Here is a 13,163-nt window from a genome sequence, read left to right on the forward strand (position 1 = left end):
GATGGTGCTGCTCAACCCCTACTAGTACAAATGAGTAAAACCTAATCATGGACAATCTTGGAAGCTCAACACTATCAGATCTACTGAAGCTCTCAACTCCAAGGCTGTGGCGTAGGGATGGTGGTATACTGAAAGCTAGTAGAAGCTAGATCGCTCCAGGGGCCGGTCTCCCAAGGCTACCAACACAAGAAAGGCTACAAAAGACACACAGATCCAGAACCAATGGACAGTAGATTAGATACTAACAAGGGTAACATCCTCAATATTTGCTAAGCGGATTGAGATTGCAAAGCAGACTCTGCGCCGTAGCGCCGATGATAAACGTACAAGCAAGATGCAACAGCGAATTAAGGAATTTTGAAGGGGAAATAGATGGCGTGAAGTAGGTCATTGAAGCTTAATAGTACATTAAGGTGCAAACGGCGAAATATGGCGGAATTAGCCGAATCGGCCAACGGGGATATCGTGTCGATGGAGGTCCTTGGACCATTCCGGTGCGACCTTATCACGCTCGTAGAGTAAGCCACAGTTGTGGCAGAGGGTCTAGATACGAATGTTAGCTTGATGTCGAGGAATTGAATTGAATTGAATTGAAAACTCACCCGTGGACCGTCCGGACCGTCTCGCACTGCCCAAACTGCTGTGCCCCATACTGCACAGTTCTTGCATCGCCAGCTTTGGCGCTCCCTGAAAACGAGCTTGTTAGATATGATTCAATGATTTGGAAATAGATGTCAACGTACCATTCAGAGAGTGTACCGCCACCACCTCCATATCCAGCACCCGACCCTGTATCCGGGGTGCCACGACCACCTGGAGTACCGCCTCTGCCACTGGGGCTTAAGCTACGGAATCTGCGCTTACGCTTGTTCCGCTCACCGCGTCCCAACGGAGTGTCACCGTCAACTTCAAAGTGACTACTGCTTTGTCTTTGAAGATCGGGCGTGATTCCTGTAGTCGATGAGAACCTGGCGGTCTCTCGTCGCAAGCGACGAATCTGGCGCTCCCGGTCACCTTCACGACGCTCAATCTCCTCCTTGGACAGTGCCTCAACCGAAGGTTGCCACTCTTCGCAGACAGTCTCCGGGTCATAGCGCCACCCAGCCTCCACGCCATTGGCAGCCAGGTTGTCGATATCGTTGCCGTAGCCGTTGATACCGCTGACGAGGGCACCACTTTCGCAAACTTCCTTTTTGAACTTCAATACGGCTTCGTATATAGCGTGCGCAAGGGCGCTGACCCATTCGCCGCCGAGACTGAGATCTGCACAAGTGATACGCGCGAATTCTTCGGCCAACCCGGGTGGGTGGAGTAGAGACCATTCGAATTTGTCCGTGTAAAGCTTGTTCTGCAGATTGATATTGAGTGTAATCAAACAACGGTAGGCGTCATCGGGGTTGAGGAGGCTATCGTTCACTAGCGCTTCTTTGGTAGGTGTGACGGTTGTGGTGATGATGGGCCGGCTGTCAGGTGTAGCAACATTCGTGGCCGCTGGTGTCATTGAGGCATCTCGCGATGGCTCCGTCTGTGGTGGGAGACTCGGCGCGGCGCCTGATTCTGTGCTCTGGAATAGAGGGTGGAGAGCTACACCGGCATATTCCTCCAGCTGCTGTCGAATCTGATTGCTAATCGTCATTGTCGTGGCTTGGGGGTTTGGTAGATCGAGATCGCGCACGAATCCAACAGCGAATTCTTCTGGCGTTGAGAGCGATTCGTGAAGATTCCATAAGAAGGTATCCTTGATTCGGAATGGGGGTAACGGATCAGGCCTGCGGTAGGCAGGAAGGGTCTGGTTGATTGCAGGGTCTGCAGACATGCGCGGGAGAGGGAAGGGTTCGAGAGGCTGGTGGGCGATAACCTCCACATCAATTCGAATGGGGACCAAAGTTAAGGGAAGCTGCGCCTGAATCTGTAGCTGATCGGCGCATCTGGAATCACCACGCTATATGTTAGCCAAGTTGAGGGAGGGGGGAAGAGACAAGCCATGTCAGAAAGAACATACGCCGGTCGCAACATTCGCTTGATCATCCATTCACGGAAAAGACCTTGCACTTCCACTGGTTCATGTATCTCTTTTCCCAGTTTCTCTGAGTATGGGATCAACTTGTCGGCGGCTGATTCTTCGCGCCGAAGGCTCCTTAGGCCTGTTGGCCGACGGGGACCGTCAGTCTCATCGAAATCCTCATCTTCATATCCATCTTCGGCGTAGTTGATGGCTGTGGTACCACGTTTGGTAGTGCGCGGTGTGGGACCGGCCTGCGACGGAGGGTTGACGGGTGTGAGCAACGCGTTTCCATACTGGCGCATGCGCGGGGGGTAAGAAGTGATGTAGCCGCGGAGAGGGGACATGTTTGCGATTCAATTGCACAATGACATGCCCCTTCGAGGGTTGGATTGAAGCGGCGGAGAGCTTGCGATTTGTTGATTGACTCGATGTTCGAAGGGCTGATCACTGGATGGAGGCACGTAGAAAATTGGCCCAAGCGCAAGCAAAGATAGCGACAAAAATTCGAGAGATGTCCACAGCAGGTGAAAGGAAAATGGATAGGAAATCACGTCGAAGGCCTAATCGAAAGCAACTGGAAGGATTGACTTTGGAATTGATCTTCTGCGCAATGTCCAGTCGCGCTTTGCCCATTTCGACGCTAGTCCCATTCCAGTCGGTCACGTGTTTTATGGCCGCCATGATTTTCAGGCGGAAATAAGATGTGACTTGATCTGCGTAAACAGCAGTTAGTTGCATAACTTGAATCAACTTTAGTCCCATGGATGAATTACACGCTGATTTCTGGGCGGTTGTTTGTACAAGACTGAAAGAATCGAAGCCACTGAAATGAAGAGCAGGTGCCAACAGAATATGACAAACCACACACCATATATTCATGAATCCACAGCCCAGATACCAACTAATGACTAGTACTTTATTCAAATTTTAGACCAATCTGACTGGGAAAATCAATATACTGAAATGAATGACATCCAAACTGCAGAGTACGCCAGCCCTGCTGTCGCGATGAGGAGTTGGATATTGAAGATGTGGGACATTGTAAATGCAACCCGGGGAAGAGAACAGACGAAACATCGAGGCAAAAAGCCGGGGGAATGGTAGTCGCAGTACAAGATGCAAGGAAATAGATGTTAGAAAGAAAAGAAGATATTAACTTCACCGGAGACCAATAACGCTCTATGCAAGGTTAGTTCTTGTGGTTCCAGGGTCGGGGTCAGTAAAAGGAATGATAACTTACCATCTCCAATGTCCATACGCGCCGAATCCAGACCTTGACCTGACCATCAACGCCCTCCACATCATCAAGCTCAATACCCTCCCACCAGCAGCGGCGGGCAGGCTTGCGCCAGAACAGAAGAAGCTTCTGGGCCATGCCCACAGCATTGTTGTTGGACAAGTCGCCTCGGATATCAGTGCGGAGTTTAGCCAAGGCAAGACTGCAAATAACTGCCTTGTTGGGCTCAGCGGCACGGTGGCCCCATTGGTCTTCGCGGTCAAACCCACTGCATCACACATTAGTAGATATTCACTTTGGTGGATCCACGGCTACTTACCCAGCGGTCAACATCTCAATCAGATGCTGCTCAGTTGATCCGATTTCCTCACTCTTTCTCAATCCAGAGAAGATCCCATCTTGTTTCAGAAGGGACCGGCCAGCTGCGCGCTTGACTTCAAGCATCTCTTCGTGGCCGATGTCAGCACGCGGGGGGATCACGTAGAAGTCAAGGTCTTCCCTGAGGACAATGATTCCAGCACGGTCCTGCAGCATGTCGCGGGCGGAGCCCTGCATCGCGTCTGCAAGTTCCGCATCGGGTGAAGTAGAGCCAGATGGCAGAGATGAGGGGATCGTCTGGGCGACGTTGCGGAAGAAATCCAGCATGTACTGGAGAGCAGCGGGGTCATACTAAATGACTTGCGTTAGTAGCACATTCGCCGGAGTTTTGAGACATGACTTCACTTACATCAACAGGGTAGACCTCGCCGTCGTGGAAGCCATTTGTGGTTGCGTGGCCGTCCGGCAGCAGACCGTTGGGGAATAGAGACAGGAGAACAAACTCCGGCAGAGTCAGAAGCTCATCCCGAGAAAGGGTGAAACGAACATTCCTGTAGGTAGGTGAGTCAATGTGCTCAGCATATCAGAGGTTGTCATCGGTTGCTCAATCTTACCGAAGTTCGAGACAGATGTTTTCATCGCCACCAATGTCTGTCAGGGGTAATCAATTAGCGCGCAATCACTGAGCGGATATTGTTACAGCACTTACCACCGAGAGTGTTGATTGGCGGTCCCCCAGTCTGGGAGACCTGGGTGATGATACTCGAAGCACCTCCTGCGGCAGCCATAACGTAGGTGAATGATTCAAGCGGACTGTATCCTTCGGTGTAAGGTGGAGGGGGTTCACTGTCGTCAGCGGAACCCTCGTTTTTAGGTTCAGAGAAAGAAGCCTTTGTATCAGCAACGACCGCTGAAGAAGGGGCCGGCTCGAGGGACTCCTCGACAGGAGTCGGGGGCGCTAAAGCTGGTGGGCAAGCGGGACCGGGCTCAGTAACTTTGTATGCGCGATTGGAGTCGGACGAAGGCGAAACAAAGAGAGACGAGAAGGGTGGAGGGTGTGCGGAGGAGCTTGAAGCGGAGGCAGGGGAAAGCGGAGTCGCGGCGTAACAGTGGTCCTCCTCTAACGAGTCGGTGGAATGGGACGGGCACGCCGTGATTGATGGGTCTGACGGCGGCGTTTCTCGCGACACCGTGTTATAGGTTGCCTGACTGGTCTCAGGCTGGTCAATCTGCACGACCCAAAATGATCGGTGTTTGTGGCCTGGAGGTGCGGGCCCACGTCGGAAGTGAATTTACCCTCGGAAGTGCGTTCCAAGCAGCTGTGGTATATCAAGAGATGATTTCCCGTGTTCACTGGCACATTTATATAGGTGAGAGTCCGATCGAGTAGACAAAGAGACAAAGACGCAGTGGCAACGTTGTGAGCGCTTAGGTTGGGGAAAGCGTAGATCGACTACGGCGGTAAGTCCGAGCGCCATATCAGCCTTGGCACGTGCCGTGTGTGTTAGATTGCAGTTATTCGATATTAATTTACAATTTGAAGCATTCTACTTGACTGTATATTCGAGTGTTGAGCTGTGTGGTTCAGTCTGGATATATTTCAGGGGTTGTGCTAGGCAAGGTTCCTTTGATACACTACACCCTTGCTCCACATGGATATACAAGCAGATATCTGACCACCTCCAGGGCTAGACACTCATTGCATTCTTTGTGATGAAGTCTCAAATTGATTCGAAATGTTTACATACGTTTTATGACAGATAGGCCGTCAAAATAGGACATGGATGGTGCGAGTCTTCTTTGTCCTGGATATAAAGGGGCACTGTAGTTGTATATGTAGACAGGGCCCCATGTGTATTTTATGTACTATTCATATATATCGCTAAAGCAGGCTCGTTCAAACCTTGCGCTCAGCAAAGCTTTGAATCAAACCCTCCAGAGTCGGCTCATACTCCTTCAGACTGACTTGATCACCCTCAAGGATAGTGTTGGCCTGCACAAACACCTTGCGAGGAACCTTGTTCTTCAGAACGACGTCACGGACAGTAGTTCCCCACCAGCTGTCAACAGAGGTGATGTCATCATAAAGCCCCTTACCGGCCTCAATATCGGCGGTACTCTTGTAGACATGCAGCTTCTGGAGGTACTTCTCCACGGCCGGGCGTCCATGAGTCAGAATCTTCGAGCGATCAAGATGAATTTCAAGATCAGAGAGATCTTCCTTCTCGTGTGAAAGTTTCACAAAGTCATCGCCGGCATCAAGGAAAGTACGCAGGATACTGTAGCGAGCTTGCATGTGAGCCTGTCCCCACTTTTGAGTCTTGGGGTCCCAGAACTCGAGAGCGACCAGACCGGCACGAGCCATGGACAGGTATGCGGCGAAGAGAACGTCGCCAGCCTCACCGGCCAGGTCTTCCTTGCCATCGCCGAAGCCGAAGATCTTCAAGATGCCAAAGTCACAGCCGAGGACCATGGCAACACACTCCGCACGACACTCTTCATATGATGAGGCAATCGAACCGAAGACGGAGCTCCATGTTTGTCCTGGCTTGTACCAGGTAGACACAGGCTTGTTGGTGACAGGGCTGATGGGCGGGTTCTTGATATCGAAGTTATACTGTCCCGGTGCTGTCTCCTGCAACAGCTTGCCTGTGCCGTGTCCCAGAAGTTCGTGGATACCGACCTGAACCTCGAAAGCTGGGTCACGGAATTGACGGTAAATCTCCTGGTCGCGCTCCGCAATGAAAGGAATGGCCTCGTTAGGAGCCTTGGCACTCAGCACATTGCCAAGAGACACATTCTTGAAGCCCAGGTTTTGACGAATATCATCATAGTTGGGAAGGTTGATACCGGCCGGGAGGCCCGAGCACGCGAAGCTCAAGACCTCCAATGAAGTGAAGTCGGGGCTCAGGAACTTGTCTTTTTCAAAGTCCGTTCCCCAAGGGAGCTTAGGGATCATACTCTCGGCACTGTCTACCAGTGTTCCAAAAGCACGAGTGCGCTCGAGATTCACCTGTGGAAAGTTAGCAAGATACTCTGCTTTGACTCAGAAATATACATACCAAAGCGACAAAGCCTTCCCACTCTCCTCGCACACCATGGGGATCTCTGTAAGTTTCGACGAAACCAATGTTCGTCTCGAGAGCAGGCTTCTGGTCCTGAACCCAGATACGTTGGCTCTCCTTGAAGGCCTCGATAGAACCAGCACCGAATGAGAGCGCATACGAGTCGAGCATGCTCTTCTGCTTCTCATTCGCGGAAACAAGTCCAGCTTGCTTGATTGAATGAGCAATCTTAGCCATTTCCTCTTGGTGATCACCAAAGACCAGACGCAGGGTCTTCCCCCTCAGGTCACCGTCGAGCTGGAAGGTATCAACATCGCCGAGGTCGCGGTCCTTGGCAGGCGGAGAAGAAACACCTGACGCGATCAAAAGCTCAAAGTCACCGGAGGTTGTCTTTCGGATTCTGGTGTTCTCCAGGGCGAGTCCCTTCTTCTCCATCAAGTCACCGATGGCCGTAATTTCCTCCTGTGTAATTGTCGGCGAGTCGGGGTAATAAGTGGTCATGTGGCCACCCGTGGGGTATCCCAGGTGCATCATGGATTGCTCGGTTGTTTCGTAGATACCACCTCCGGTAGTGTTGGCCTTCTGGAAGGCAGTCTTGGTCTCGGCACTCGCAGAAGCCAGAGCTTCAAAGGCCGATGGCGAGAGTCGGGGGATGAACTTTGAGTCACCAAAGCCTTTGTAGTTTCCGCAGTTACCCAAGAATTGACCCGCATATTCGAGGAAGAAGCGGAGGTCATCGGCGCTGACTTGTGTCTTTTGGGCCAGGCTGTTCCAGTCGCCATTGGACGCGTGGTAAAGGGAGATGATCAGGTCATAGATGGGTTCGGATTCGGGGGAGACTTGACGCAGAGTGACACGGGTGCCTTCAAATGCAGCTCTATAGAATCCAGAAGTTAGCTTCCCGATAGGCTGAAGGGCAGATTGAGTTGCCAGAGATTGGGCGAAGGAAAACGGAATTCACCGTACCTGCTCATGAAGTGTGCATATTTTCGGAGGTTCTGATCTTTGAGAGTGTCAAAGTGGCTCTTGACTTCCAGTCTGACCACCGTGGGAGGAGAGTCAGCCAGGTAGTGTTTCTTGACAGTGTCATCCATGTTGAGACGTGAATATGAAGAGAATGCGTGTGCAAGTCGAGGAGCGGAGAGACGAGAGTAGAGGGGTAAGGGAGGTAGTACGGAGCGGACCAAGTGCGGCGCAATGCCACGCATGAGGTACATGAGGGGCTCGCAGTGGTAGCTATGACATCGCGCGTACCAATCAGGTAGGCCTTCCTCTTCCGCGCTCGGATCACCGATGGAGGTCCGATCGACGTTGCTTGGCATTGTTGTATACTCCGGACTCCGTACTTATCATCTTCATCTTTTTTCTTATGTACTTGGCGCTATTTACTTGATACTTTTTATGTACGAGATATTCAAAAGCAGACAAAGCCAGAAGCCAGAAGCAAAAAAAAGTAAGAAGTAAACTGGGGGTATCGACCATAACAAATATTCTCTCCCTAAATCAAACTTTCATATTTGTCCAGTCCTTGCTTTGGACTCGCCATTGGCGGGGGTGGAGCTGCGGATTGGAAGGATGTTGACCTTGTACTAGGACTCAATGGAGACCTCATGGTGCTGCTAGAGCCCATGCCCCCACCAGGGGGAGGGGGAATTGAGAACGAGGAGTAGTTAGGTGCTGCCGTGGTAGATCCGGACATATAATTCGACGGGGTCATAGTCGACATGGAGGTCAAAGACGGACTAGGTGCGCCCATCTGTGGTCGTGTAGTGGAATTGGCTGGCGCTCCCCATATAGATGAAGATGAAGGTTGTGGTTGCAGAGGAGGGAAGGGCTGGGCAGCCGGCTGGGTAATGGGCGAAGCCTGCCGAGGGGGAGCAGGTGCCAGAGAGGGGAATGAGCTCAGTTTCTGATCCGGAGTAATCGAACGGAAACCAAGGTTAGATTGAGAGCTCAGGGTGCTGGCCTGGTTGGTCATGCCGGCATTATTGGAAGACCAGGAGATGGAAGGCGACATGCTTGGGGGAGTAGCTTTGGCTGGAGCAGAATCCATCCCGCCCCACATGTCTATAGCCTCACCATTGGCAGACGAGGCTTTCTTTCCAAGGACAAGGCGCTCAAAACTGCCGGCAGCATCTGCATCTGGCGAGCTGAGGCCTGTAGCGGACTGGGTCAGCTCATTGGCCCCGTTTTGGAAACCAGCCGCCCCAGTGCCGGTGGACAACTCTTGGAGCTTCTTGCACTGCTCTTGCTCAATCCGGTTTGAGAGTGTCTTGATCAGGGCCATGTAGTCATTAAATTGACCCAGGCTCAACAAAGGCCCGAGACTGAAGCTCCAAAGGACAGGAAGCACTTCCAAAGCCAAAAACTCAGTGTCTGCAACAATTCCCACCTGACGGAACACCTTGAGTGCTGCCATCATCACCGAAGGCTCCTTTGTTTTGATCGCTTTAAGTGAAGGGACCAGCTTCTCTTGGATGGTATACTTATCCAGGATCGAAGATTTCGATGTTGTGGCTTTGTTCGCCACAACCCCAGAGAGATCATCATCTAAACCATCGGAATCATCCGACGAGGCTCCACAAAGCACACTGAATGCCTCAAGACTGCGAACCTTGATGGCAAGGCTACTGGTACGGCTGAAAGTGGCAGCAATGGGAGGGAACACCTCATTCTTGACGGTGCTGAAATCAAGAACTGGCAGCATCACCGGGAGGCATTTGATGGAAGCGTCCACCAAAGAATGTTGCGGTGAGTCTAGCCCAAGCCGAATCAGTGGAAGGATTTCTATAAGAACCAAGGTTAGATGTGTATTCATTACATGCCACGTTGGAAAGCTTACCATCTTTGAATTCCATTCCTGAACAATTGCTGGCAATGAGTTTCATGTTCTCGAACACGACCATAAGACCGGCGTCCTTCTTGGAGTCTCGCTCGGCTGGCGTTTTGCTTGACGTAGTCCCGAAAACTGCCTTGAGGCCGGGGATGATCTTTTCGGGAAAGACGCGACGCCCATTAGGAATACGTTTCAAAATCCCAAAGACGTTTTGGAGAATCAAGGGGAGAAGTTCACGGTCTTTCAGCTCATCCATCAAAACGCCCAAAAGTTTCCTCTCTAGCACAGAAACAGGGAATTCGGGAAGCACGCGCTGTAGTCCTCGAAGAAATTGGGTCTTTTCACTTGGGCTTTTCGTGGGCAAAGATTCCAGAAATCGGATAGTAGAAACCAGCACATTGTCGAAATATTGGGATTGCTGGAACTCGCGGGCATTCATTCGCTGGGCAGGTCGTCGAGTGATGAGTCTCGGTAAGACATGCGTGAGAACACCATTGGGGATCGGATTCGAACAAAGGAAGTTGTTTCCTTGGGACGGTGTGGTGGAAGGTGAGCTGAGGAGCTTCTTATATGTAGTTAGATTGGCGTGTGTTTGCAGAGGCGAGGTGTGCGGAGAGTTGTATAGCGAGATGATGATGAGACCCAAAGAGAACAAGTCGGCGGCTGAAGATACATTAGAGTCGAGAGCAAAGTCAGGCGAGGTGTAGTCCAAGTTCAGTTGCACGGATGCTGGCACTCTCGGATCTTGGTAAAGAACCTCAGACACAGCCAATGGCGGAAGTGAAGATTTGGTTTCGGAGGAGTCGGGAGGCCCTGCAAATCCCAGACCAGAGATCTTCCAATCTGATTTGGCATTGATGTAGATAGCCTCCGGGTTTAGGTTTCCATGGACCAAGCCAGCGGATTCGTGCAGGAATTCGAGACCCTTGGCAACTTGCAAGAGGCCCTTTTGAATCTCCAACTCATCAATCTCAACATCTCTTCTCCTCCTTGTCCCATCGGCTTCCTCGACCATGTACCGGCTTGCCCGCGAACCAGCACGTGTAGTGTTCCCTTGGTCGTCTTTCTCGAGAAGGAGCCCAGAAAGCGAAGCAGTCAGATGTTCTGTCGCGAACATGAGACCGCCATTTCTCGTATCTTCAACAGGCTCCAGGACCTGAAGGATAGACGGGTGTCTTAAACGAGCGAGATTGCTCGCTTCGCGTTTGAGGCGTTCAATCACATCTTCCTGCAGCTTCTTATTGGATGACCCGGAGCTTCTTCCAAATCCACCAGAGCGGCTCTCCAGTGACTTGCGATCAAAGATGAACACCGAAGCCGCGGTTCCCGTCGACTTCTTCTTTGCATCGTGGATCTTCCAGGGGCCTGAGTAAATGGTGGGGTTGGGCGATATTTGATAATTGGCGGATATGTTCGAATTGAACGACTTGAGCGCGGAGGTGAACATGACGGGCCCTCAATCGTTCTTTGGTCTGCCGAGGATATTTGGTGGAGGGAGATGTTTGTTTCACAGTGTCGTCAGAGCGCTAGCACAAGACATGGCTATTTGCAGGGGATGGTCGCGACGAAGATTTAGTAGATCGGCGAGGCAGTGGGTGGAACTTCACCGACAGAGCCTGAGGAGACAGCGAGAGAAAAACGAGGGAAACGAGCCAGTCACTCCAATGGTGCAACGAATTGTCGACCATCCACTTGGCCATCTATCGCGACCGCAGTCACGTGGATCAACAGCTCCCCGGATCTGGGCGCCTCAGGCCTCCAATTCAGCTATCGCCGACACCAGCCGAAGTCGGCGGGTCGATCAAAGATTGACGTCTCTGATTGGTCAGTCTGCCTGCACGACAGCTGAGTCACGCCCTATCTGTGGGGCGGTGAGCTCCAATTGCCCGCTGGAGGCCGAGTGACCGGAGTTGATGTCGACCTCCGCAGAGCCATTCATTGCAGTCCAGGCGAGGAGTCATCTTGTTCCCTCGGATACATAAGGCTCGTTGGATTCCGCGCTATAGGTTTGTGTACTCTGCGCTCTGTGACTCAATTGACAGACAATTCTCCACTCTGCGCCCTCTGGCTCCCAATTTGTTTCTGACATTGTCGCAGCTATGAAGTCTATTCACCAATTGGCCCGCCGGCAGGCATTGACCGGCCTGGCAATGCCCCGCGTCTTGTCTAAACAGAGCCTCGCAGCCAGCCGGACATGGCAGCGAGCATTCAGCGCCTCTGCGCCGGCTGCGTCACAACTCCCTGGTCTCGACCCTTCAAAGTTGACCATCACAAAGACCACTACTCCCAAGGAACCTATGGACTCCAAGGATCTTGTCTTTGGAAAATATTTCACTGGTATGGCAGAACCAATGCATCTCATCTAGCCGAGAGCTCACCCGTTGGAACTATAGACCACATGCTCTCCGTGGAGTGGACTGCCACCGAGGGATGGCACGCGCCTCAGATCGTTCCTTACCAGAACCTCAGCCTCGATCCCTCCACCTGTGTCTTCCACTACGCATTTGAATGCTTTGAGGGAATGAAGGCATACAAGGACAGCAACGGCGGCATCCGTCTCTTCCGCCCTAATAAGAACATGGAGCGTCTCAACAAGTCCTCCGCCCGTATCGCCTTGCCCACCGTGGACGGTGACGCTCTGATCAAGATCATTGGTGAATTTGTCAAGACTGACAGCCGATTCATCCCCGAGTAAGTTCATCAAGCAGTGCTGATGAGTCCAATGCTAACACTCGCAGCGCTCGCGGTTACTCTTTGTACCTGCGTCCCACCATGATTGGCACACAGAAGACTCTCGGAGTCGGCCCACCCGGCTCTGCTCTTTTGTTCGTGATTGCCAGCCCTGTTGGTCCTTACTACCCCACTGGTTTCAAGGCCATCTCATTGGAGGCCACCGATTACGCCGTCCGTGCCTGGCCCGGTGGTGTGGGAGACAAGAAGCTCGGAGCTAACTACGCTCCCTGCATCTTGCCCCAGCTCGAGGCCGCCTCTCGTGGATTCCAGCAGAACCTGTGGCTCTTCGGCGAAGAAGAGTATGTCACCGAGGTGGGCACAATGAACTTGTTCATTGCCCTGAAGAACAAGGAGACCGGACAGAAGGAGCTTATCACTGCTCCTCTCGACGGTACTATCCTGGAAGGTGTCACTCGTGATTCTGTCTTGACCCTTGCTCGCGAGAGACTTGAGCCTCTCGGCTGGGCCATTAAAGAGCAGAAGATCCGCATGTCCGAGGTTGCCGAGGCTTCTGAGGAGGGTCGTATGATTGAAGTCTTCGGTGCAGGCACTGCTGCCATTGTCAGCCCTGTCCGTAACATCAGCTACCGCGGCAAGATGGTTGAGTGTGGTTTGAAGGAGGATGAGGAGGCTGGTGAGATTGCTCTCCAGATGAAGAACTGGATTGAGGGTATCCAGTACGGTGACGAGCAGAACCCTTGGAGGTAAGTGGGCCCTTCCACTATTATTTTGAACGACCATATACTGACTGAGTGATAGTGTTGTGATCTAAGGATTCGTCTCATGAAAGGGCTTCTGAACCCAAGCTTTGATCCACTGCTGCGGAAGCTTTCAAAAGTCCAGATCTCATTCTTTTTGTGTCATCTAATTTTGCATTTCGTTGGCGGTTTACTGAGACTACCTTGATACTGTGCTATTGTATCTCCCTGATATATTCCCTGGAGCCTGGTTCTTTACATAGAAAGCTCA

At 51.9% G+C, this 13,163-nt stretch overlaps 5 protein-coding genes across 5 annotated transcripts; 1 reads left to right on the top strand and 4 right to left on the bottom strand.

Moving 5' to 3' along the window:
- Positions 1 to 438: 438 nt before the first annotated feature.
- On the bottom strand, positions 439 to 2,349 carry N7506_012165 (putative RSC complex subunit Sfh1; the record flags this gene model as incomplete). The annotated part of the gene is made up of 4 exons (XM_056961456.1): positions 439 to 543; positions 603 to 687; positions 744 to 1,928; positions 2,003 to 2,349. The coding sequence occupies 4 exons, from the start codon at positions 2,347 to 2,349 to the stop codon at positions 439 to 441; spliced, it is 1,722 nt and encodes a 573-aa protein (XP_056805990.1).
- An 872-nt stretch (positions 2,350 to 3,221) lies between these two features.
- Positions 3,222 to 4,789, bottom strand: N7506_012166 (putative general stress response protein Whi2; the record flags this gene model as incomplete). Its single annotated transcript, XM_056961457.1, has 5 exons — positions 3,222 to 3,510; positions 3,562 to 3,911; positions 3,970 to 4,111; positions 4,175 to 4,211; positions 4,270 to 4,789. Coding segments are annotated over 5 exons (1,338 nt in total), but the record flags the coding sequence as incomplete, so codon positions are not given.
- A 668-nt stretch (positions 4,790 to 5,457) lies between these two features.
- On the bottom strand, positions 5,458 to 7,947 carry N7506_012167 (dipeptidyl-peptidase III; the record flags this gene model as incomplete). The annotated part of the gene is made up of 3 exons (XM_056961458.1): positions 5,458 to 6,573; positions 6,623 to 7,502; positions 7,592 to 7,947. 3 exons carry the CDS (start codon positions 7,945 to 7,947, stop codon positions 5,458 to 5,460), a joined length of 2,352 nt encoding a protein of 783 aa, XP_056805992.1.
- A 176-nt stretch (positions 7,948 to 8,123) lies between these two features.
- Positions 8,124 to 10,908, bottom strand: N7506_012168 (putative protein kinase Scy1; the record flags this gene model as incomplete). The annotated part of the gene is made up of 2 exons (XM_056961459.1): positions 8,124 to 9,412; positions 9,468 to 10,908. The coding sequence occupies 2 exons, from the start codon at positions 10,906 to 10,908 to the stop codon at positions 8,124 to 8,126; spliced, it is 2,730 nt and encodes a 909-aa protein (XP_056805993.1).
- Positions 10,909 to 11,560: 652 nt separating this feature from the next.
- N7506_012169 (branched-chain amino acid aminotransferase, cytosolic) lies at positions 11,561 to 12,966 on the top strand (the record flags this gene model as incomplete). The annotated part of the gene is made up of 4 exons (XM_056961460.1): positions 11,561 to 11,798; positions 11,855 to 12,152; positions 12,200 to 12,898; positions 12,954 to 12,966. 4 exons carry the CDS (start codon positions 11,561 to 11,563, stop codon positions 12,964 to 12,966), a joined length of 1,248 nt encoding a protein of 415 aa, XP_056805994.1.
- Between the last annotated feature and the right edge of the window lie 197 nt (positions 12,967 to 13,163).

This window comes from Penicillium brevicompactum (assembly GCF_028827555.1).
Source record: "Penicillium brevicompactum strain IBT 35665 chromosome Unknown utg000009l_segment0_segment0, whole genome shotgun sequence".
Lineage (NCBI taxonomy): Eukaryota > Fungi > Ascomycota > Eurotiomycetes > Eurotiales > Aspergillaceae > Penicillium > Penicillium brevicompactum.